Source organism: Ursus americanus, chromosome 14 (genome assembly GCF_024610735.1).
Source record: "Ursus americanus isolate L20-20 chromosome 14, mUrsAme1.1.p, whole genome shotgun sequence".
NCBI classification, from domain to species: domain Eukaryota; kingdom Metazoa; phylum Chordata; class Mammalia; order Carnivora; family Ursidae; genus Ursus; species Ursus americanus.
The window spans coordinates 5,044,446-5,070,594 of NC_142140.1; the positions used below are offsets into that span (position 1 = coordinate 5,044,446).

The window sequence follows — 26,149 nt, forward strand, 5'->3', positions numbered from 1 at the left end:
GATGGACTCTGCTTCACTTTTGAGGGCTACTTTTGTCAAATATACAATTCTGCTTTGGTGGTTTCTTTCTTTCAACATTTAAACTGTTTCATTCTGCTATCTTCTGGCTTATGTGGTTTCTGATAAGAAATCTGCTATGAATCTTACCCTTGTTTCTCTATAGGTGAGGTCTTTCTCTTTCCCCCACCTTCACACCCCAGCTTCTTTCAATATTTTCTCTTTGTCTGGGGCGCCTGGCTGGCACAGCGGTTAAGCGTCTGCCTTCGGCTCAGGGCGTGATCCCGGCGTAATGGGATCGAGCCCCACATCAGGCTCCTCCGCTATTAGCCTGCTTCTTCCTCTCCCACTCCCCCTGCTTGTGTTCCCTCTCTCGCTGGCTGTCTCTATCTCCGTCGAATAAATAAATAAAATCTTTAAAAATATATATATTTTCTCTTTGTCTTTTGTTTTCTATGGTTTGAATATGTTAATGAAATATAATTCAAAAAATAAAATCTTCCCCCAACCCAGATAACCTCTCCATAAAGGTAGAAGAGACAGAAAACAGGCTTCTGTCTTTGCTTTGCTTCGCTTTAAGATTTAATTTTTAAGTAATCTCTATACCTAATGGAGGCTCAGACTCACAACCCCAAGATCAAGAGTTACATGCTCCACTGACTGAGCCAGCCAAGTACCTCTTTCTTTTCTTTTCTTTTTTTAGTAAGCATTAAATCAGAATGTGATGTGCATTACAGGCAGTCTTCTAAGAAATTGCAAAGACAGAAAGGAATTTGACTTGTTTATATAGCGGAGCAGGTACAACCCATTACATCATACATGTTTTCAAGATCCTAACTTAATCATGGAAATTGCGGAGACCCACCTGTGCTAGTTAGTTGGCTTTATTGGGGATGGAGGGGGGGGGGATTTTCTTAAATCCTTATGATGGGAGGTAGTTTGCAAATAGGGGCAGGGTGCCGAGTTAGGCCCTTACTCTCCCAGAGGCCTAAGAGGTAAGGGAGCTATCTCTCTTGAAGTTTACATTTCAAAATAATGGCTCTCAGATCCTTGAGAAAACATTCCTGAGTTTTGAGACTGGCCAGAGGCTTATGTAACCATTATAAAGATTTACATACATATGAAGAAGACAGAGAAAGAGTTCTAAAAGGAAAGGGAGAGGGAAAGAAGTCTTCCTTTATTTTTGACAGGGAGAATTAAGCCTCATATCTTTAATTTGTATTTGGTCTTACAAGTAGGATATGTCTAGATGTAGTATTTTAGTATTTAATCCACTTGATGTTTTCTGAGCTTCCTAGATTTGTGCTTTGGTGTTTGTCATTAATTTTTTTAAAGTTTTCAGCCACTATTACTTCAAATATTTCTTCATTCTCCCTCTGGTATTCCAGTTATGCATATGTTATATCTTGAAATTGTTCCATAGTTCTTGGATACTCTGTTCTGGTTTTTTTGTTTTGTTTTCCCTCATTGTTTTTTCCCTTTGCATTTCAGTTAGGGATGTTTCTGTTGACCTGTCTTTAAGCTTACTGGTTCTTTCCTTGGTTGTATCCAGTGTACTGATGAGCCCATCAAGGCATTCTTCATTTCTGTTACTGTTTTTGATTTCTAGCATTTCCTGCTTTCTGAGAATTTTCATCTTCTTATATTTCTCATCTGTTCTTGCATGTTGCCTACTTTTTCCTCTAGAGACCTTAACATATTGATCTTTCTGTTTTAAGTTTCTTGTTTGGTCATTCCAAGATTTTTGTCCTTTTGGAGTCTGATTCTGATGCTTGTTTTATCTCTTCCAGTTGTGTTTTTCTTGCCTTTTGACATGCCTTGTATGTATTCTTTTTAAAACCAGACAATATCTGCTGTTAGGTAGTAAGAACTGAGGTAAATTTAAGCCTGCTATGAGGATTTATGTTCACTGTGTGTGATGTTTGCTGTGGCTGTAGGTCCAGAGGCTTCAGATTCCTCTAGTGTCGTTGTCTTAGTCTCTCCTCTTAACTTTGGGCGTCCTTGGATACTCCTCCTCAGAGAGTGTCTTGAAGCTCTTCCAGCTGTAATCCACTGTGCACTAGAGCCCTCTTGGTGGGGTGGTAAGGTGTCGGGAAGGGGAAGCATTCTGTCATCTTATGATGAAATCTCAGTATTTAGTGGGCCTGTGTCCCTGGGTTATGTATAAGAGTTCCAGGACCCAGTTCCAACTTTGGGGTCAGGTTGTAGGGGTCCCGCATACACAACACCAAGCAGTTCTGACACTATCAGTGCAGAGATAGCATCAGATTCTACAGACTAATGATTCAGCCCTGTAAGACTGATCCCTACTCTCACCTCAGACACCAGTCACAAGTCCCAGGCTATTAGCTGAGCTTCTGACCAACCAGTTGCAGATTGGAGGTTCCAGTGACCTTCTTAGGTTCAATTAATTTGCTAGAGCAGCTCACAGAACTCAGGGAAGCACTTACTCATGTTTACCAGTTTGTTAAAGGATACAGATCACCAGCCAGATGAAGATACCTTGGGCAAGGTGCCAAACAAGGGAGCTTCTGTCCTCGTGAAGCTTGGGGCCAGCTTGGTGGCACATGGAAGTGTTCTGGTTCTCCATGCATGGAAGTTCTCTGTAAAGGGCCAAAAAGCTGTTCTCTTGGGTTTTTATGGAGGCTTTATTACATAGGCATGATTGATTAAGTAATTGACCACTGGCTGATTCAACCTCCAGCTCCTCCCCCACACCCCTACCACCTGGGGTGGGGGGTACTGAAAGTTCCAACCTTTTAATCACACGGTTGATCCTTCTGGCAACCAGTTCCTGCCCTTGGTAGGGGTCCCAAAAGTCACCTTCATTAGTAACAAGACACTCGTTTCACTTTTATGGCTCTAAAGCATTTTTAGGAACTGTGGGTGAAGATCAAATATATCTGAAAAATACATTTTTGTCATCTGAATGACCAAATATATATTTCTTATAAATCATATTGCAGGCTGTAACCTTCACAAGTGTGTATTAATTTCCCTTACTGCCCACTCCCTTCTCTAAGATAGAAAGGTCCGAGGGGGCTGGAGTTGGAGAAATGCCCTTTCCCCAGGTGGGATAAGACTTAAGTAAAGTGTTTTCACCTGGGGAATAAGCCTGTGTTTATTTTACAGAAGAAACCTTTGAGTTCATTTTATAAAAATTCTTTCCCTTCCCCTACCAGAGCCACCAGGAAATCTTTCTCATCTCTTCACCTTGAGAGCCACGTGGGATTCCTAGATCTAAAACCCCTGACCCTCCTAAAACTGTGGCCCCCAGGAGTTTCTTACTCCCATCCTAGTCTGTGCTAAGTCTCCAGCAATTCATTGTAATTAACTTGTAAATGTTCCTCCAGGTTGGCTTCTCCACCTAAGCAGATCTCAGATTTTGTGAATGTACCTCTCCAGATTAGGGATGGATTTGCACACTCACATTCTCTGATAAGTCCAAGGAAAGTCATTGATTTTCAGTTTATCTTGCTTTTTCTTGTTATGAAGATGAAATGGTGACTTCTAAGCTCTTTACACTGAAGTTGAAACCAGAGATGTACTGTGAGCTCCATCCAGACTCACCTATCTGGTATTTTACTTGATGTATCTACTTAGGCATCTCATATTTGGCAGGCCAAAAACAGACTTGTGAATTCCTACCAACCCTTGCTCCCTCCACCATGCCATTCATTGTTCAGGCTAGAAACCCGAGAGTCATTCCTGCCTCTTCGTTCTCCAGTCCTCACATCTCTACCCACCTCCATGCGCTATTGCTTCTTCCTCCAGCATGCATCCTGCAGTGGTCCTCTGCTCTCCTACCCAGAGCCCCTATCTTCAACTCCCACCTGGGCTCCTCCAGGGACATCCAAAGAGTTTCTCAGCTTGTACTTTTTTTGTTCTATATTTTTTCCATCCAACATCCAGAAATATCTGTTTAAAATGCAAAGTCCGTCATTACCTCACTTCAAGTCCTCAATGTATTTAGAAAACACTGTTTTGTGTTATTCGGGGAGGAAAGCTTTGTTAAATATTTTATCTACATAAATGTTGTAGGGATTGAGTTAGTGAGGCTGAATGGAGAATATATTTGTGGAGAATGTATTTGTTTGATCTTTGCCTGTGAGCAGCACTAACTACTCATGAGTTAAAATTTATATTTGAGTAAAAGATTTGTGTGCCTTTTTGCATAGGCCAAAAGAAATTTTTTAACAGATTTTCTTTGCCTTTACTTTAAATTTTCTATTATCCTTTGTTATGCTTTAATATACCCTGACTTGTAACAGTCTGACAAATTTTATATATATTTATATATTTAAAAATGTGTGTATTTGTCTAGAATAGTATATAAGATAGATATAAAATAGCATAAGAAACCTGAAGACCCTGATTTGGGAGGCCAAAACCCCTGCGGGGCTCCCGTTGTACTTGGAATGAAATCCTGACTTCCACCAGGGCCAGCCCACCTCCCTCCCTAGGCTTCTGGGCCACTCTTCATTGTCCATAGCCCTGATGTCAGTACTAAGAGTTCCTTCCTCTTAGGGCTTTCCATATGCCAGAACATTTCCCATTACTTGGAACACACTTTTCGCTAAACCTTTGTCTGACTCCCTTCTTAGCCTTGAATTTGTGGTAAATGCCACTTTGACACAGAAGCCTTCCTTGACCTCTCTTCTAAAAAGTTAAGTGCCTGTGTTACTCTTTCCTACTCTAGCCAGATCTTTTCCCTCATAACATTTAACACAAACTGTTCATTGTCTGTTCTATTTACTTGTTTTTTTGCCACTTTTCCGCGTAACTAGAAGCTTCACAAGAACAGGAGCCATCTCCATAATGCCTGTTATCTGGCAAAGTGCCCAGCATCAAGTAGACCCTTTGTAAGCATTTGAGGAATGATTGAGTGAGTGAGTGAGCCGAAGTCAGAGGGAGAGATTCAATGAGATGAAAGGGGTAAGACAAGGCTCCCCAATGAGTAGAGAAGTATGTGAGAGCTTAGAGCAGGAAATATTTTTATCAAGGTCCTCTTATGTTCTGGGGCTCGTACCAACTGCCTTCAGACATATCGTTTCACTTTCCTAGTAATCCTTTTTTGTAGATAGGTAAACAGGGGCTCAGAAAGCTCATGTAACTGTTCCACAGTGACCCGGTTAGGAAGCAGTAGAATGAACATGACATTCGTGGCTCTAGCTGCAAAGCCCTATTTCAGGATCACAAACCTGTGTTTACAGGACCAGGTGGCAGTGGAGAAGGTGGGCAGGGTGGGAATTAGGGCCAAACAGAGAGCTTGTGCCCCATCCAAAGGGGCAGCCACGGCCAGTTGATAACCACAGGGGAACTTGGGGCCAGGATGGGGACAGGTTCCAGCTTGTCACAAGAACTGTAAATCTGATTTTTATGGTAAATACTCTGTCCTCAGGTATTGGCAACCAGTGTTTTAAATTTTAAACTCTGGGAGGTCAAGCAGAAGTTATCCAGTGGCTGTTTGCCTTCAGGCTGTCCATTTGCAGACTCTTCTTTACAACATGAATGATGAGCCCAGCTTGGCTGGAACAGAGAATGGGTAACATAAAGGAGAATGGCAGTAAGTCAGGTCACATTGAGGTCCTTTTGGGGTAGAAGTAGAGAGGGCCTTGGCCCAGTAGACTATGTAGTCATCTGTGCCATAATGTGATGTATGTGTTCCTAAAAATTCCCATACTGTGCAAAATTCTGCAGTGGAAACCATAGGGCTTATGGGGATCTATGGGGTTAGTGACATAACATTCAGAAATTGTTGGTGACCCGTTAAGAAGCAGGTATGAATTTAATTTGATTTAAATTGCAATTTGACATACATTAAATGGTTAAGAAATACATAATAACGACAATAAATATGAAACTTTTCCTTGAAAGAGACCTGAAACTTGCTTATGGAGGGGATGTGGGAGGATTGTAGCTCCTGAGTTGTTGCGAGTGGGGTGATCTGAAATCAGGGAAAGCTGCAACACCACATGCAGTGAGCTGGCTATTCCCATACTGCTCACTTCACCTGGGGGTCACTTTCTGTATGTATACTGTTTCTCAGGAGAAATCATGCATAAACACAAGATTTACATTATGCACAGAATATTCCCTAATACATCAGTCACATTGCAACAAATGTACCTTTTCAAAACAAGAGTTGTAGCAGTACTAAGTGTGTAGCCAGGCTTGGAAGGCCTTAAGAGTCACAGAGGGGCATCTGGGTGGCTCAGTCAGTTAAACGTCCAGTTCTCAGCTCAGGTCATGATCTCAGGGTCGTGGGATCAAGCCCTATGTCGGGCTCTGTGCTGAACATGGAGCCTGCTTAAGGTTCTCTCTCTGCCTCTCCTTCTGCTCCTCCTCCCTGCTCACTCACTCTCTCTCTCAAAAAAAAAAAAAAAAAGTCACAGAGAAAAGACATTCCTCCTTAGGTTCTTCCCCTTCCCCCATTTGTTACTGTTTGCAAGCAGGGAGTATGAACATTTGTCCCAAGTGAAGAGATTAAATGGTTTGCCTCTTACGTTCATTTCCTAGGGCTCCCATAACAAATTACGACAAACTTGGTGCCTTAAAACAACAGAAATTTATTTTCCTGCAATTCTGGAGCCCAGATGCCCAAAATCTAGGTATTTGCTAGGGGCATGCTCTCTGTAAGTTTCTAGGGAAGCATCCCTCTGTGCCTTCCTAGCTTCCGGTAGTGACTGGAAGTCCTCAGTGTTCCTTGCCTGCAACTGCAGCACTCCAGTCTCTGCCTCTGTTGTCACAGGCCTGCTAGTAAGGACACCAGTCACTGAATATGGGGCCCACCCTCATGCAGTATGGACTCATCTTAACTTGATCACACTTGCAAAGGTCCTATTTCCAAACAAGGTCATATTCACAGGCCCTGGGGGTTAGGATGTAACCATCTCTTTTGGGGGGACATGATTCTACCAACAGCACCTCTTCTCCACCCCTCCATGGGAGATTTAATAAGTCTGGATACATCCTCAATTTGATGTTTCCTTGGTCTCATTAAATAGGTATCTGCCTGCTGATATTTGTCACCCTGGGGTTCTGTGAGCCGGAATTTTTAAGGGAAAAAAGAAAAGAATAATCTGAGCTTTGGGATATGTTACATATAGCCATCAAAAGTAGCTGTCCCTGTCTAGACCCAGTCACGCCCACCTCCCACCCCTGCCCCAGCCCCATACCTGTCAGTGCCTCAACCAAGAGGCCTGGGGAATAGCATCAAAGGTGGTGACATGCTAGTGACTGTGTGACTTGGGTGCAGAGTGTGTCACCTCTGAACACGTGAAGGACTTCTACCAGCCTTGCCTTGGTTATAGCTGGTGATGGAAGAGCCCTCTCAATCACATGACTGTTTCATTCCTTAACAGGGATAGTAATTTAGGAAGGAGGTAAGTTTTGATAGACATGAAAAGGAAGTCAAACATTTTACTCCCAGATCTCAAGGTTATCAGGGCCTTCCAAAGGCCAGTTTTTGTTACTTTTTAACTAAGGTAGGAGTCCCTTCTGTGGCAGCTGAGAGAAGTGTGTGTCATCCATTCTGTCTGCAGTCTCCCAGTTCAGCATTGGGTAGGAAAGTTTAAGAGAATTTGTATGCCACAGGTTGTAACAATGAAAGGCACTTCCTTTCATTTTCTAAATCTGTTCTTCTTCAGCCTTCAAGATCTTTTGACCTTTCAGTAGCAAATGCTGGTATGCTGGGATTCATGCCCTACCGTCAGCTAAGGATTTGTTCGTGCATCTTCTCTTCCTAGTTTCCTCTTCTTCTGGTCTTGAACTTGCTGTGCCCTCAGCCTATAACATACTTTGCCACATATTTGCGTGGCGTCCTCTCTTGCTTCATTCAGGTTTTTACTCAACATCGCCCCCATCAGAGAGATCTTTCTTTTAAAGCAGCCCCCCGCCTCCTTCCCCTTGACATGCTTTGTCCATTTACTCTGCTTTTTAGTTTTCTTTATGATACCTACCATGACTAATATTCTACAGTATCAGTGTTCATGGTCTATTTCACCCATGTAAGGTTAACTCCACGAGGTAGGAGCTCTGTTGTGTTCATGTCCCTATCCCTAGTACAAAGAACAGAGCTTGATGTATAGTGGACAGTCAATAAACATAATTGATTGGATCTTTGTCATTTTCTTTTGAACCAACCAGCACTGTCTGATTTTCCATATTGAATAGTTGGCAAAGCTCTTGTGCTAGATTCTTTGTGAGTTTGCTGTCTGAACTTTGGAACACTGTTTCACAAGTCAGCATCTATCAAGATGTAGCATGGATGCCAGACCTGCCCATAAGTATGGTAGATTGAAGGGGGTTCCAGCCAGAGATGTAGTACCTCTCCCCTTGTCCAAGGGCCTGCTGGTGCCCCAGGGAGAGAGCAGGTAGTGCTCCAAAGCTGGGCACTCGGCCTCGAGGAAGGCAGGATAGGGAGTAGAACAGATTCAGAGAATTTCATGAGCAGGAATGACAAGTCCCTCTTGCTGTAGCAACTATTTCAGTCGTAACTGATGCATTAGGCAGGGACTCTGGAAAGAGACGGACTCCTACAGCTGGCCCCCTGAACGGTGAACGGTGGGAGCCCCTGGAGGAGTGAGGGTCAGGACTTCTCTGGACTTTATTATGCCTAGGACAAGGCCTCTTTTTTTTTTTTTTAAGTTAAACTTATCATCTATTATTATCTTCATTTCATAAAAGAAAGGGATTTTCTTTTTCCAATTTTATTGAGATATAATTGACACACGGCACTGTATAAGTTCAAGGTATACAGTGTAATTACCTGACTTATCTATATTATGAAATGATGGCTATAAGTTTAGTTAACATCCATCATCTCATATAGATATAAAAAAAGAAAAAGAAAAAATGGCTTGTTCCTTGTGATGAGAAGAACTCTTAGGATCTACCTCCTTAACTTTCAGATGCACCATACAGCAGAGTGAGCTACAGTCACCATGCCGTACATCACATCCCAGTACTTTTTAATCTGGAAGTTTGTACCTTTTGACCACCTTCATCTAGTATCCGACCACCGCCCCAAAGGACATTTTAATTAAAAATAGTAGGAATGATATCATCCTAAAATAAAATAAGCTCCACAAAAACTGGTTTCTGAAAAGCTCACGGTTGTGTTTTATTTTTCTCATTTCACCACGTACTGGTGAAACTGCATCTCGGACCAGCATTGACTCCAGGACGGCATTGGGCAGTCAGCGCTTTGAACACCACCTGCAAGTACACAAGTCGCATGATACTCCGTGAGAGCAGCCTCCATGTTGTGTCTTGTAGATTGTGACAGACCAGCAGACAGGACAGAAGATCCAGATAGTCACCGCAGTGGACGCCTCCGGATCCCCCAAGCAGCAGTTCATCCTGACCAGCCCAGATGGAGCTGGAACTGGGAAGGTGATCCTGGCTTCCCCGGAGACATCCAGTGCCAAGCAGCTCATATTCACCACCTCGGACAACCTCGTCCCTGGCAGGATCCAGGTAAGCCTGTGGACAGGCATTTGTTTCACCACTTCTGCTACCAAACTTGTTTCTGACTCTTCCTCTGCCTTAAAGGCCAAATCCATCTCTAGAAGGTCCTTTGAGGACCTGCAAGTATGGCAGGTTGCTACTTTGGCTAGAGTAAAAAAACAGCAAGCGAGTGGCAAGGCCTAGGAGGCAGCCAGCTGCAGTGCTCAGATGGGACGGAAGTTGAGCCAGGACAGTCAGTGGCCCACAAGAGACTAGCATGAACAAGCTGGTACTAAGGCCAGTGGAGAATTGTTCTAACTAACCTAAGGCCGCACAGTGGCAGTTCTTGGCGTGATATTTTAGGGGCCCCACTTAGGGCTGACCATAGCCAGATAAGGACTGGCTTGTTCCTAAATCTCACTTCATCCTTTTCCAGGTCATTAGGCCTAGTCCAGCTCTTGATTCGGTCCTTACTTGCTGCTGTGAACTGGTGCCTCTTGATCTCTTCTCTCCCCCAGCCCTCGCAACCGTCATCCTACTTTCCGTCTTGATGATTTTGGCTGTTCTAGGGACTTCACATAAGTGGAATCCTATAGTATTTTTTCTTTTGCAGTTGGTTTATTTCACTGAGCGTAATGTCCTCAAGCTTCATCCAAGTTGTAGCCGATGTCAGGATTTCCTTTTTAAGGCTGAATAATATTCCACTCTAGGTACAGACCACACTTTATTTATATAGTCATCTGTTGTTGGATGTTTGGGCTGCTTCTACCTTTTGGCTCTTGTGAATAATGCTGCTGAGAATCCATGTGTTTTGAGTAGGGAGGGACTTCCTACTATGGAGAAAAATAAGGAAAAGAAAGGATTTTTTTCTTCTGATAGAACTGGGTTCAGAGCACAAGTATTGTTTAGCTTTCAGAACTGCACATTTGAGACTCCTCATAGTGCGGTTAGTAAATACTGCCTCCTTTCTCAGAGTACATTCTGAGCAACTGAAATTAAAATTCCTCCCTGCTTTTTTAGACTACTCCTTGTTTATGAGGAGGTGGCTGTTGATTTTGTTGGGTGTTTTATAAGAAGTCATTCTACATAGTAATTTCTATATATATTCCTACCATATAGAAATAATTGTAAGGGTTATTGTTGGTACATTATTTAATAACAGCTATTTTTCACTTCCTCATATTGGTGTCAGTTACAGTATTCTTCCGGATGAGTAATACTGTCACCTAGAAAGTCACCTGTAAGTGAAGGAGAAATAACAGGTTTCAGAGGTCGCCTGTTCTAGTCCTACTCCCAGCTGCCTTAAGTAGAGACCTAGTTATTTAATTAATAAAGCTTGATTATTTCTCTGCCAAATATACCTCTCTGCCTACATTCCAGGCTGTTTCGTGGGAATAGAGGAGCCAGAAAGACCTGCAGTATATTCATGTCAGAGCATCTGCATGTGATTCCCCACAGCCCCCCATCCTGGGCGGTTATGCTAGCCAGATAGGAGAGTGTGTGAGTGAAAACCAGTGCCTGACCTTGGACAGACCCCCCCCCCCCCCCGCTACCATCCCTGCTGAAGGGGCGCAGTCTAGGTGAGCAACAGGGCCATTCTTGATGTCAGGCTAAGTTGTCAGGTGGGATTTTCCCAGTGCTACCCAGGGTTTTCCTGCTTAGAAACCCAAGATTAGAAATTTATAGTTAAACATTAGTTTGTTTTAACGATCTGGTTTTTAATCAGCACTTTGCTTGTTTCCTGATTCTTCTTAGATCGTCACGGACTCTGCTTCTGTGGAGCGCTTGCTGGGTAAGGCTGACGTCCAGCGGCCGCAGGTGGTAGAGTACTGTGTGGTCTGTGGCGACAAAGCCTCTGGTAAGTAACCCTAGGTTATGCTGGGCACACATCATGGTCCAACATCATGAACCAAATGGCGGTTGGAAGATTATTGGAAAGAGAACATTTTCTGTAGGTTTATAGGTTTCAAAACATGAACTCCACTTTTCTGAGTGGGGTAGTGATACAAATAAGCAAACCATTTGTCAGATTATTAGAATCAAAAGGAGGAGTCAAGACACTGTTTCTGTGACTGACAAATCTTGGCTGTGTGTCACATATTTACGTACTACCCTACCAAGAAAGGAGTCATGTCTTTACTCTGGGTAATATTAGCACAGTGCTTTGCTATTTCACAAGATGTGTTATCTATTTCTTCTTCATCCTAACTCTCTCTGTCATCCTCACTATAACCCAGTGTGGTAGTTACTGTAACAAAGGAGGAGGGAGCGTGAGATTCTGACTGGAGCCACAGGGTCAGGCAGGGTCCCCCAGTGGCAGTCAGATTCTGTGAGGCTTGGAGGTTGATTGTGTGTGTGTGTTGGGTAAAGCAGAAGGGCATTCTGGCTGGTGGAGCCAGGGCCCAGTGAATTTACTGTCCACACCCATGGTGTCTTTAGGGAAGAGCTCCTGGACTTCTGTGGTTAGGATGTGGGTGAAAGGAGACTGGAGAAGATATCTGGCCCAAAAGTTCAGACTTCAGCCTGCTAATGTGGGGGAGCTGTAGAAGATGAGGTGGGCCGGAAGGATGGAGAGGTATTTAGCATATGTGCTACTGAAGTGAGCACAGGATGGAGAATGATCTAATAAGACACTCTTCCAGCTGTGCTACGGGCACAGGCCTGAGTTTTGTGATTGGTTCCACTTTATTCTGTAGTCACAGAATTCCCAGGAACTTTGGATGCTTTGTGGTCCTGGTTAAAACAAACAAACAAACAAAAAAAAAGGTTGGACCAAGCATCTTAGGAAGACAGCCCAGACAAACATCCACAGAGGTCAGAAGCTCCAGTCCCCTCCTAGCTCATGGTACTGTTTGCTGTGCCAGGGTGCCCTGCCTCTGTTCCCACTCCTTATCTTGAACAAGGCCAAACCTAGCCATCCCACCCCTTCTCTGAAGCCAGTGCTGCCTGTGTCCTCGTCATCCTTTTGTATAGACTGCTCTGGCATTTGTTACATTCTCTTATAATTGATTATTACCAGCCTATCTTCCACACCAGAATGGGCTCTTTCTGTTAGAGCAAGAACCATGTCTGGACCCCTCCATCTCTATATCCTGTCTTCTTGCTCAGCCAGGAGAGGCACTCTGCAGACTTTTAAATAAATGAATGAAGCATGGACATAACAAACAGACCACAGAATCTGCTTGGTTTCCCCATTTGTCAGTCCCCTTCTGGGCTTAAAGGAATGGCCTAGTCATAGGCTTGCAGTGCTGCAGTCTCCAGGTATTAGAGGTCACTGTAAGGTCTAGAGAGGCTAAGGAAATACACTGCAAGGAGGGAAAAATGATGTCTACGCAGCAATTGTAGTACTACTTTTTAAGGCACAAAATTGAGACCCTCCAAGTACACACTTGGGGAATGGCTCTGCATGCTCGAGCTCACGACAGTGGGACACTCATTAGCTGCCATCAGTGATGATCCTGTGAAATATTTCTTCTCAGCAGTGTAGCTATGATACTGGGTTACAGAAGATCAAACCAGGAAACCTTATCCATGGTCTGTGCCAGCTGGGAACAAATGAGGTGTGATGCGTGTGGAAGCACTTGGTGTATTTGAAAGGGTAAACTGAGGTGGGGGGCTCTTTTTAATGTTATTGGTCATTAGCAGTTAGAGACACCAAAGTAAACAAGATTAGAAAAAAAGAACTGTATGTAGTAAATGTGTTTCTAGAACTGCGTTTCCAAAAGAGTCTGAACACCTAACCCAAGTAAGCCGCACGGCATGCACTCTTCCCTCACCTTGGGCCTACATAACCACAGCCCCTGCGCTTCCCCCAAGGTAGCTGTAGGGCCCAGGACGTGACACACACCAAGTAGTAAAGGGAGGAGTAGGACCCTGTGTGCTGAAACAGCACATGCATGCTTCTGCTACGTGCCACCGTTGGCAGGACAGGAGCATTGGGTGGCTTCACAGGCCCGGCTCTGCAGAGCCAGGAGCCGGTGTCCACCGTGGGCAGCATGGTTCAGCCATCCTCCGTGAGCTCCTGCTGCATGTTAGGTCCTTTGTGTACTAAAAGCGTTAAGGTCATGCCGTTTACCAGCTGTCACGTAACCTCTCTGAGCTTGTTTTTCCATCGTGTCATCACAGGGCTACTTTAAAGATTATAGGAAAATTATGGGAAGAACCGAAGTGCCAGGCTTCATGCTCAGGCTTGTGGTAGTCCCATGGCTGCCGGCACCGGATACCATGCACCAGTCACTCTGATAGCCTAACCTTAGAAACAGGGCCTGGGACGGATCACCTCTTCTCTTGGTGATTTGCTTCACACACTCTTTCTCCTTTTAGGCCGTCACTATGGGGCTGTCAGTTGTGAAGGTTGCAAAGGTTTCTTCAAAAGGAGTGTAAGGAAAAATCTGACCTACAGCTGCCGGAGCAACCAAGACTGTATCATTAATAAGCACCACCGGAACCGCTGTCAGTTTTGCCGGCTGAAAAAATGTTTAGAGATGGGCATGAAAATGGAATGTGAGTAACTGTATGAACAAGGCATTTGAGTTAGCAAGTTGGGAGAAAGTGAGATTTCTGCACCTGGCTTTAAAGTACTCTAAGAGGAAAATATCCACTGAGGCTTCTTTTTGTTTCCCTTCTGGGTCAGCTAAGTGATGCAGCACCCACACTACTGCAACCGGCCATTCCCCGCGGTGTGTGTGAAAACCCCCGCCAGGTAACGCGGCGTGCAGCACAGCGCAGTGGGGTGAACACCGCTTTGGAGTATCAAACCCCAGCTCTGCCACTTTGGAGCTGTGAGGCCTGGGGAAGACATGGCACCTCTCTCAGACACAGGGTCCTCGTCTAAATTGGATCTGGGATTCATCCTTTCTTTTAAGAAGATCTTTATTTCAGGGGCGCCTGGGTGGCACAGCGGTTAAGCGTCTGCCTTCGGCTCAGGGCGTGATCCTGGCGTTATGGGATCGAGCCCCACATCAGGCTCTTCCGCTGGGAGCCTGCTTCTTCCTCTCCCACTCCCCCTGCTTGTGCTCCCTCTCTCGCTGGCTGTCTCTATCTCTGTCAAATAAATAAATAAAATCTTTAAAAAAAAAAAAAAAAAAAGAAGATCTTTATTTCCTTCAGTTGTTTCTGGCCCGTATACCTCTCTCAGACCAGATTCCTGAAGGGAGAGACTGCTAGTGTTATAGAAAACTGACACCCCATTAAGCAGTTTGCAGAAGTCATTCAGGCTTGAGTTGGACATCAGAACGTTTCTCTATGACACGTGCGTTGGACAGGCTCTCTGTTAAGATGGGTGTGTCTCTTCCTGGAGCGTGCCTTTTGTGAGCAGCAAAAACTGATAACCCAGAGGGCTCAGTGTGGGCCCCCCACAAGGCCATCCAAATGCCCTGCTGAAGTTTCTTAGCCGGCAGTGAGCTTGAGCTCTTTAGCCTTAGGATGGCGTTGTTTGGCTTTGAGCTTTTCTTTCCTTTGGCTGAAAAGTCCTCTGAAAATTGAGCTGGATGTGTCTAGCACCGAGCTTATCCCTGTAGTAGCGGACTTCCTGAGGAAGACCCCTAACTTTACTATGAAGGATGTAGTTTTTAATGTCGTGACTCCTTTATCTAAACGTGAATGTTTATGTTGTGATTTAAGCTGTGCAGAGTGAACGGAAGCCTTTTGATGTGCAACGGGAGAAACCAAGCAATTGTGCTGCTTCAACTGAGAAAATCTATATCCGGAAGGACCTGAGAAGTCCCCTGATAGCCACTCCTACGTTTGTGGCAGATAAAGATGGAGCAAGGTCAGTCCCATCAGTCTTTGAGCTGATTAGAGGAGGCATGGATGTTCCTTAGAGGGAGCTTATGTGGCTCCCCCGCTGCCACAGCCTTCAGCCTTGTCTTGCCTCATCCCACCCTTTTTGGAGCTGCTCTGGTCACTCGTGAACAGACCTGAGGATGGCTGATTTAAGATGGGGTTTTTCTCCTGCCTTGGGGTTTCAGGTTATGTCCTATAGTCATACATTGCTCTGCAATTCCAGATGAGGTTTTTCTGCAGTATAGACAAAAGGCTTAAGTCCCAGGGTAGTCCCAAATAGTGCGAAGAGTTAACACAAGTTAACTTATATGTCTTTTTTTTTTTTTCCATGTAATCTGTTGAACTTCATTTAAAAGGAACAGAAAGGGAAAACAAGAAATCCAAACTGTATGCTAACGAGAACTAGAGTTTGAGAATTCCTTGGTGATATTCCGAAGATCAAGTTAACTTTATTTAACAAAGCAGCCATGGTCTGCAGTCAGCATGGAAGCCAAGGGGATGTGTTTCTGTGTGGTATCCTGTCTCAGGCTATAGGCCCAGCTTTGTGCTCATCTCATTCTAGAGAGAAGGGGGGTGGTTCAGTCACTCCATGGCTAAGTCTAGTCAGAGTGTTTCTGCTGTCCAGGCAGCTTTGCAGATGGAGGAGGGACAGGGCACTGCAGCATGATCGTACTGTGTGTTACATGTTGGAAGCTACTCTGGGTTTCTTTATGTCTTAAATAGACAAACAGGTCTTCTTGATCCAGGGATGCTTGTGAACATCCAACAGCCTTTGATACGTGAGGATGGTACAGTTCTCCTGGCCACGGATTCCAAGGTGATGCTCTCTACTTAACGCCTTCTCCTCCACCTTTATGTTGCAGTGCCATCTGCTTCTCTGAATGTGTGCACCCACCTTCTTGGCCTTCTGAGACTAACTTGACAGCATGGCCTTCTGCATCTCAGTTTCTTTCTTCTTATACAGCCATCCTATGATTTGCTTTAGGGATGTTGACAGCTGTCCAGAAACTCGGAGCTGGCTGGTTAGTCGTTATTACATGTCAGGGTCTAGAGTTCAGTTGGGTGAAAATTCAGTGGCTCTCATCTCGATAACCACCTCCACCACACCCCAGTATACACATTGGCAAACTACCGGTGTGCTGGGGAAATGGCTGCTTATCCTCAGATGGCCTTTTGCAGAAGCCCCTAGTTCCTTTTTTTTTTTTTAATTGAAGTATGGTTGACACACAGTGTTACATTATCCACTACCACCCCATTCTTTTTAATTAGATGATCTGCAGGAGGAAGTTCAGGCAGGATTCTGACGATTGCAGAACTACTAAGAGCAAATCAGCCATAGGGAATTTAATGTGTTGTGAACAGAGGTGTATGTCAATCCAGGAGAGAGATAGCTGGCTAACCCCTGTGAAGATAACTAAGTTGAAGGGTTTTATCCAGGCAAGAAAATTGATTATATTTCTCATCTCGTTCTTGATGTGACCCAATAATGATGAAGTAGCAGCAAGCCATGGCTGAGTTCCAGTTTTCCTTCTCCGAAAGGAGGAACTTGGTAACAGAGTGCTGGCGGAGCTACTGCCCTGAGAGCCTGAGTGGCGCTCCCTGCAGGCTTCCTTCTCGTCCATTCACGTGCACATTGCTGTGCCCACTCCGTACATGAGGAACGTCGTCTCTTGGGAAAGAAAGGCAACAGTGAGAGCTATTGGCTGGCACCAAAAGTGGCCCTCCATCCCGTGGTCCTGAGGCTGTCCCTTGAGCTTCCTCTCTTTGGGCCCTGGTGCTGCGTGAGGCATGGCCATCATACCTGGCTTGCTGCCGTCAAGTAGACACTCAGGACAGTGATGGATGCATAGTGGGGTGGAGAGAAACCAGAGCCTGAAAGTAAGGCCCGTATAACCTTAAGACCCGATTACCAAAGGATTTCACAGCAACTGTTCTGTTGTGCTGTCCACGCAGAGACTGAGGCTAAGAACCAAGAGGCTCTGGAGTCGGCTGGTCCTGGGTCCAGAGCCCACCGCCACTCTTGGTAGCCATGCGCCCTCTTTCCTACATCTCTGCTTCCCTCAGTACCGCCACACGGCAGGTGCTGGGCAACTTGAGTAAGTTACTTTTATAAAGCCTGCAGCATACGGTGAGCACTCAGTAAGTGAGTGAGTCGTGGTCACTGGATGGAAGAGAAGGGACAACACACACTGTGTGGTATGTAAGTAGTAATGAAGAGAAAGAGCTGCAGAGTCGGACGCACCTATTCCTGCTTCCACTTGTTCCTTCCTATGTGCCATGGAAGTGACCATACCCCAGGAGTTGGCCATGAATAATAGGGGATAGACAAAGCACCTAAAGGTAGCTCTTTTCAGAAGCTGTTTTTTAAACCTTCTACTTTGAAGTAATTAAAATTCAGAACCGTGTACTTTGACTAAATACAGAGCTCTTACGGAGATCCCAGGCACCCCCGGCCGGCTGGGCTCTCTGTCCTCTCACTGCACTCCCGTGCCCGCCACATGTCTCTCCGTCATGGCGGCCCGCATCTTTCAGCGGCTGCACAGTATTCTGCTATGTGGTGGTTCTGTGATTTATGAAGCGGTGCTCGGCTTAGGATCTTTTCCACTGTGTTCTAGTTTTTCACTTTCATGATCCAGACACAACAGACGTTTGTTGGGGCTTATTTGTCTTGGTTTATTTGTTTTCATACGTCTTTGGCTTTCCTCTTTTTTTTTAAATTGAGTTATAATTCATGTACCAGAAAACTCACACTTTTAGTGCGCAGTGCAGTGGTTTTAGTACATTCACAAGGCTGTACGACCATCACCACTACCTGATCCCAGAACATTTTCATCACCCCAGAAAGAAGCCCTGCACCCACTAAGCCATCACTTCCCCTCCCCCTACTCCAGCCCCCACCAACTGTTACTCTACTTTCTGACTATGGTTTTTCAATCCTGGACATTTCGCATGGAGGGAATCTTACAGTATATGGCTTTTCGTGATTGGCGTCTTTCTCCTGACGTGATGTTTTTGAGCTTCATCCGTGTTGTGGCATGTGTCAGCACTTCATTCCTTTTTATTGCCAGGTACTAAGCCGTTGAATGGCTGGACCACATTTTATTTATCCGTTCATCAGCTGACGAGCACTCGGGTTGTGTCTACTTTTTGTTTATTATGAATAGTGCTGCTACCAACATTTGGGTACAAGGTGGTTTTTTTTGTAGACCTACGTTTCGATTTCTCTTATATGTGTACCTAGGAGTGGAATGGCTGGTCATGTGGTAACTCTGTGTTTAAACTTTTTGAGGAGCTGCCAGACTGTTTTCCGTAGTGGCTGCACCATTCCACATTCCCACCAGCAGTGTGTGAGGGTCCAGTTTCTCCATATCCTCCCAACACCTGTTATTATGTCTTTTTTATTATAACCATCCTGTTGGGTGTGAGGTGGTAGCTCGTTGTGGTTTTGATGTGCATTTCCGGTGATGCTGAACAACATCCTTTCATGTGCTTATTGGCCACTTGTATATGCTCTTTGAAGAAATATCTGCTTAAATCACTTGGCCCATTTTTTTTTAACTCATTTGTCTTTTTATTATTGAGCTATAAGAGTTATTGGCTACTAAACCAGTATTAAGATGCATGATTTGCAAATACTTCCTCCCATTCTGTGGGTTATCTTTTGTGTGGCGGGGGCGGGGGGGTGTCTTTTTACTTTCTTAATAGCTTTTTTTTTTTTCTTTAAGATTTTATTTTTAAGCCATCTCTCCACCCAACAGGGGGCTCAAACTCACAACCCCGAGATCAAGAGTCGCACGTTTCACCGACTGAGCCGGCCAGGCGCCCCATTTAACTTTCTTAATATATTTTGAAGCACAAAAGTTTAAATTTTGGTGGTGTCCAGTTTGTTTTTGTTCCGTTACCTTATTACTTGTATATTTGTGTAACTACCACCACAATCACGATGTAGAACTCTTCCGTCACCAAAAAGATCTCCACCCTGTGGCCTGTTGAGGTCACAGCCCATAGAAGCTGTTTTTAAACTAACATTTTACCTTCATTGGCCTGAGAACCTTTTGTGTGTTTGTGTTCATCTTTAATGTTCTTATTTTGTGTTTAATAGGCTGAAACAAGCCAGGGAGCTCTGGGCACACTGGCAAATGTAGTAACCTCCCTTGCCAACTTAAGTGAATCCCTGAACAATGGTGACGCTTCAGAAATGCAGCCGGAGGACCAGTCTGCAAGCGAGATTACTCGGTATGATGCCATGAGTGTGGAGGCCCCCCGTGATGTGCACACTCAGTTGTTGCTGCGTCAGGGCGCTGGGAGCACTTTGACACCCACCCTGTGTTCAGTCAGGGCCTGTAAAATCATCACAGTGTTCCTGCACGTCTGTCTTCTTTCACATTCTAACTATGGGAACATGGACCCTTGTGTATTACATGACATAAAATAGTCAAAACTGCTTTTCATTCCAAATATGAAAAAGGAAATGGAGTGACTCAGTGGAAGCAGGGAAAACCCTTCAGTAGACAGGTGTTACTTGTATCAGTCTTTATTTTGACTAAATATTAGTAGTTCATCCCCGTTCCTACTTCTGTCTTAGCTCATTTTTCTCGTGTATATTTTTTTCCAAATAGTCTAGAGCTTCATTCAGTCCATCAGGGTGTTACTGACAGATAGCATTAGCTGGCCCCAGACACCCGTAACCGGCTGCGGAAGGCATTTCTTCCCCACAGCCCAGCTGTCGTGTTTGCCTCTTCCCTGTTGGACTGGCCACTCCTGCCCGCCTTGCCAGGCCGAGCAGATGCACAGCTGGAGGCCACACGAGCACCCTGGTCCTCATGTTCTCTTCCGGTCTGATAGCAAAATTAAGATCTAGATCCAATGGAAAGAGAATGGGAATCGAGTTGGGTAGAGTTCTGGTTCCACTGTTCACTGGGTGGTTGATCTTGGAAAAGTTATTTAACATCTCTAAGCCTCAGCTTTCACATCTGTAAAATGGAGAGGGTTCTACCTTGGGGAGTAGTTATGAAAAATAGAAATTATGTGTGAAAGTAAATAATACATTGCGTTGCTTAGTGCCGATGATGATGTGTAGACCGTACACAGAAGCTCTCCTTATCCCTTCCCCCAGCGGGTAGACTTGAATGATCTTTTCCCCATCACATTGTTTTTCTAGATTAGGTCTCAGCTAGACCTAAAAGCTGTGGATTCACAACACTGCCTGCTTCATTTTTGCTCGCAGGGCATTCGATACCTTAGCTAAAGCACTTAATACCACAGACAGCTCCTCACCTCCAAGCCTAGCAGATGGGATAGACGCCACTGGAGGAGGGGGTATCCACGTCATCAGCAGAGACCAGTCCACACCCATCATCGAGGTCGAAGGGCCCCTCCTTTCAGACACTCATGTCACATTTAAGGTGAGTGCATTCAGCCTAACCACATGCCCCAGCCTCTCCAGCCTGCAGTTTGAAGCTAAAATCTTGCAGTGAGCTCATTTTCATATTGTTGGCTTTTGTTTGGATTTGGACCTTGTGTTCCAGAACAGTATTCTCATAAGAAAGAACTATCATTTGTGTTTTGCTCACAGTGTTTTGGCTCTGAAGGTAACTCACCCTGAAGCAGGTGTGGCCTGTCCTTGCCAGGAGGAGCTGACGTGATGCTGCCCAGCGAGGGCTTTTAGTGTTCTGCTCTGCCTCTTCTGCTTTCTGGGACGGCCTGGCTCCAGCATAGGCTCAGGCAGGCACCTTTGTCTGCTCGAGCACGCAGGCAGCCAGCCTCCATTCCTAACCGCTGGTCATGGCTGCTTGCTGTCTCGAGCCACAGCAAATAGACCTCCTATCTCCTTGAAGAAGGCTGTTAGTCTTCCCCACATGCTTCTTCGCTGGCCTCACTTCTGAAAGACACTCCCAGGTTCCCTGAAGCCCTCTCAGTTTCTAGGGCTACAGACCGTGTCTTCCTGTTCCCCCCGTGTTCTTTACTAGAGAGGCCTGACCAGTCGCTTAGGAACACTGGGTCCCTGCTCATAGTTGCCCACCAGTGCCAAGAATATAGGTCACCAGTCGGATTCCGGCATCAAAGGCATTAATTTCCCTTCTGGACAGTGGAGCTCTGGAGCCCAGTCCTGAACATTCTGGTGGTGGGGTCTCATCCTCCCACCACATAGGCTTCTGCTCAGCTGTCACTCACTGCTACGCTAAGGCCACTTACCAAATGCCTGCTAGCCATGAAGTTGACTCCTGTTCCCTGATTTAATTTAGATTTTAACCTATGGCTTAAAATGGAATTGCCTTAGAAGAAATACCAGTTTAGCTGAGGCAAGAGTTGAAACGTATGTCTTTGTGTGAGTGAGCTGGGAGGTGGCCATCATTGACCACATTCCAAGAGCCATCAGAGCCTAGTTCACTGGGCAAGAGACCAGGGGGTGTCGGTGCCAGCCCTCCGCCGCAGAGGACACAGGCTTCATAAGGATGGGTCTGCAGAGGAACTCAGCATCAGAGATCATCGCAACTCAGGCTTTTGCAGTTGTTGAGACGTGACAGCAGCTCATGCTGACAGACAAAGCCATGCCCTGTCTCTCCGTCACCTCCTGTGCTGTGTGCCTCCTCTTCTCTAGCTCACGATGCCCAGCCCGATGCCGGAGTACCTCAATGTGCACTACATCTGCGAGTCAGCATCCCGCCTGCTTTTCCTCTCCATGCACTGGGCCAGGTCAATCCCAGCCTTTCAGGCACTTGGGTAAGTGGCCTTTTTCTCTGTGTGTGGCCTTCAGCAAGAGCCTTCCCCTCGTTAGAAATGGCCTGGGAGATGTCTCAGGGCCCTTCTAGTTTGTACCTATGATCTTGCTCCAGGGACCCTGATTTTCTTATTAAATACACTCCGTGGACTAGGAGCAGAGGATCATGGTTGCCGGTGCTTCAGTGTTCCTCAGACTTCTCTCAGGCCTTCTCCATATGCTGAGGACTTGGTGCTAAGAGCCAGGGATGGAGTGGAATAGAAAGCAGGAGTCATCTGAAATCTTGAGAAAGTAGAGTGAGGCTGCACCTGGAGGCTTCTCAGATAAGGTCATACCGTTTGCGGTGCGCCAGCCATGCCATTCTGAGTGTGAATCCTCCAAGGCAGGGCTGAAAGCTGACGCGACTGGCCCCTTCCTCTGTGCTCCAGTGCCGCTCCTCCCCTGTAGGGTCTGCAGGCCCTCTGTTCTCGAGCATAGGTGCAGGGTGAGTCTCCCAGCACACTCCGTCCCTAGCCTTTGGACCACTGCAGCGTCTCCTGACAGCTGCCCCCGGGCCTCTGTGGGTTTAGAAGGCTGTAGGAGATGACACTTTAGTCACCCATTTCGATTTCTCATTACCGACGTCTAAAGTGTCATTGTTAAGAAAATAGTTTATCCTCAGAGGGACTTCAGTTAAGAGATTCACAAACTGGTGTTTTGGAAAATGATCCTGGACATACCGTAGACCTTCAAGAAGTACTTGTTGAATCTTCTTGTTTGGGGCAGACTGGGGCCTGGAGACTATTGGCATGTACCCACACCCACCCCAACCTCTGTGTTCCCAGGCAGGACTGCAACACCAGCCTGGTGCGGGCCTGCTGGAACGAGCTCTTCACCCTCGGCCTGGCCCAGTGTGCCCAGGTCATGAGTCTCTCCACTATCCTGGCAGCCATTGTCAACCACCTGCAGAACAGCATCCAGGAAGGTAGGGCTGGGGCTGTGGGAGAGTGTGTCTCGGTTCAGGCTGGCCCCTTGCAAACTGGCCGGCTGCGGTGTCCCACAGCTTCCACAGGCTGAGAGAGTTGCTTAACTTTTAAGTCCTGGGGCCTTTACCAGTGAGAACATTTGAATTTCCACCTATCTTCCTTTCATGTAAGGAATATGAAAGGAAAAAAAAAGATAATTGAAAAAGTTGCAAGCTTCCTGATACATAGGTAGTGATGTTTTCAGAATAATCAGAGCTTACACTTTCATCTCGATTGACAGGTATAAATGGAAGAAACTGTAGTTTTTCACTTGTGTGGGTGAAAGAAAAACCTGGTTCTTCCCTACTGTGTTTCTCTTTCCTGAGTGTCTCCTTTACTCCTCACACAGAACACTTCTGACACGTGTGGTCACCAATTTGGGGGGGTGTTTTCCCCACAACAGGCAATTCTCTGAGACACCAGCTGGGTGTCCTACGATTTAACTCAATTCTGACACAGACAGTGTCAGATCCCACAGGTTAAGGGTTCAGTCCCACAAGACCCACCCCCCCAACCTGTACACAAGTGCACGTATGCACACACGCACAAGTCCAGGCTATCATCTGTGCTTCTGACCAACCTGCTGTATAGATTGGAGGTTGTAGCAACCCTCGGGTTGGATTTATTCGCTAGTGTAGCTGACTGAACTCAAGGATGGAAGATAAAAATGAACAGCCAGAGGAAGAGATATATGGGGTTGGGGTTAGGAGAGTCAAGTACAGGAGCTTCTGTCCCTGTGACTTGGGGTGCTTCACCTTCTAGTGTGCGTGTGTTCACCAACCTGGAACCTCTCTGAACCCCATATTTTTGGGATTTTTATGGATACTTTCTCATGTAGGCGTGATGAGTTATTAACTCCATTTCTAGCCCTCTCCCCTCTCTGGAGCATGAGGGATGCGGCTGGAAATTCCAAGCTTCTGAGCATGCTTTAGTCTTTCCAGGGGCCGTTAGGGGTCCCACCCAGAGTCACCTCAGTGGAACAAAAGATTCTCCTAGCGCTCTTAACACATAAGAATTTTCAAGGGTTTTAGAAGCTCTTTGTCAAGGATAGGTTCAAAAACAAATATTAGACCAACAGATGCTGCTGATGCTCTTATCACTTAGAAATTACAAGGGCTCCGAGAGCTCTGGGCCAGGAGCCGGGGGGCAGAGACCAGCATACGTATTTTCTATTCTCTCACAATGGGTTACCCTTTCCTGTGTAACAAATTCTCACAGCACTAGAGGGACTGTGATTGCAGTCAGGTCCCTGGTCTCCCCCAAGTGAAATAGCAAGTAGAAGAGCTGGGCACAAACCCGGGCCGTGTAGACCCCTAGGACACAGTTGCCTCACCTACTTGTTCTCGTGAATGTTAACAAGTGACTGTCTTGTAGAAAGATTTGTGGCAACCATCTAACGTCTGGTGGCCTCGTCCCAGCCACATCCGGACCGGGAGATAGCCAGTGCGGTCTCCACATGCTCTGAGTGCAGAGTGCGCCGAAGACACGGTCTCAAGGGAGCAGGCCCAGGATTTAGGACGCATGCTGAAAATCTACATTTGATGCTGAATTGCAGTTGAGCTGCACTTTAAATTAGGCATTCGAGATGTTTGATTATCTAGGAATCGAGTGACCTAGTTACAGCTTTGTCTAGTTACTCCTTCGGAATAGTAATATAAAACTGATTTTTTTTAAACCCTATAGCATTTTGTTGCATTTAAGTTAGATTTGTTCACAGATGAGGATTAGTTATTATTTATTTATTTATTTAATTTATTTTGATAGAAAGTGAGAGTGGGGGGTGGCAGAGAGAGAATCTTTTTTTTTTAATAATTTTTTATTATGTTACGTTAGTCACCATACAGTACGTCCCCAGTTTTTGATGTAAAGTTCCATGATTCATTACTTGCGTCTAACACCCAGTGCATCATGCAATGTGTGCCCTCCTTAATACCCATCACTGGCCTATCCCAATCCCCCACCCTCCTCCCCTCTAAAGCCCTCAGTTTGTTTCCGAGGAGAGAGAGAGAATCTTAAGCAGGCTCCACGCCCAGCAAGGAGCCTGACGCAGGGCTTGATCTCACACCCCTGAAATCATGACCTGAGCTAAAAATCAAGAGTCTGACGCTTAACTGACTGAGCCACCCAAGTGCCTCTTAACTATCCTTTATTTTTAATTGCATGTGATAATACTAATACCTTCAGCAAATACTGTCAGGAAAATTAAAACAGATAACATATAAAATTGTTTTCACAACTAAAAAATGTCAGCGTTTAATGATCAGGTCCATAAACTTCTATTAAATGCCTGCAGAGACTGAGAGAGCCTGACCACTGGTAAGAATTGACTTATGGGTCTTAAGCACAGAATAAAAGGAATTACCAGTTTGCACCTACAGGCCCTACCCAAGGTAGGGCCAGAGAGAATCAATGGTCTAGGGGTTTGTTACTTAGAATATATAGCAGAGTGGCATTTGGGTGTACTTATTGTCACTTCACCGTCACCTGGAAAATGAGGCTCTTAACCACTTTAAGGTAACTGGTTTCCATTAAAAAGTGAAATTATTTTCTCATTCAATCTGTGGCTCTTCAAAGAAGCTTACGTTCCTGTTCTTACCAGCCTTTCTCAGGTGATCCGTGATGTTCATTTCTAGATAAACTTTCTGGAGACCGGATAAAACAAGTCATGGAGCACATCTGGAAGCTTCAGGAGTTCTGTAACAGTATGGCGAAGCTGGATATAGACGGCTATGAGTACGCGTACCTTAAAGCTATAGTCCTCTTTAGCCCTGGTAAGATATGTGGTGGGGACTCAACAACGGTTTTCCACCTGTGTCTACGGATATTTCTGAACATGAACCTCTTGTATGTGACCGAATGTTCTCCTAATAGGTGTGCTTTGCTAGCTAACATAAACACATGCATTCTTTTAAATTGTTGCCTTTACAGTCCCAAAGACATATGTCATGGTGCTTGGTGACTTCGTATGTTGAAAAGATTTATTCTGTATCCTAATTTAAACTATTGGCTAAATAAGACTTGGGCATACAAAATAGAGTATACTACCATCCAATATCCCTTTTTTTTTTTTTTTAATTAATTTGAAACAGAGAATATGAGCAGGGGAGAGAGGCAGAGGGAGAGGGAAAAGTAGGCTTCTCTCTGAGCAGGGAGCCCCATGTGGGACTTGATCCCAGAACCCTGAGATCATGAC

The 26,149-nt window shown here is 45.3% G+C and overlaps 1 protein-coding gene across 2 annotated transcripts in view; it reads left to right on the top strand.

Annotated features, from left to right (window-relative positions):
- NR2C2 (nuclear receptor subfamily 2 group C member 2) overlaps positions 1-26,149 on the top strand; it is a 100,547-nt gene that overhangs the window by 67,800 nt on the left and 6,598 nt on the right. For both annotated transcript variants that reach the window (XM_045812465.2, XM_045812464.2), the window contains 10 exons: positions 9,277-9,477; positions 11,203-11,305; positions 13,771-13,950; positions 15,070-15,217; positions 15,955-16,048; positions 19,334-19,467; positions 20,459-20,636; positions 21,833-21,954; positions 22,777-22,916; positions 25,590-25,727. In XM_045812465.2, the coding sequence (XP_045668421.1) occupies positions 9,277-9,477; positions 11,203-11,305; positions 13,771-13,950; positions 15,070-15,217; positions 15,955-16,048; positions 19,334-19,467; positions 20,459-20,636; positions 21,833-21,954; positions 22,777-22,916; positions 25,590-25,727 (1,438 nt within the window). The remainder of the gene's footprint in view (positions 1-9,276; positions 9,478-11,202; positions 11,306-13,770; positions 13,951-15,069; positions 15,218-15,954; positions 16,049-19,333; positions 19,468-20,458; positions 20,637-21,832; positions 21,955-22,776; positions 22,917-25,589; positions 25,728-26,149) is intronic.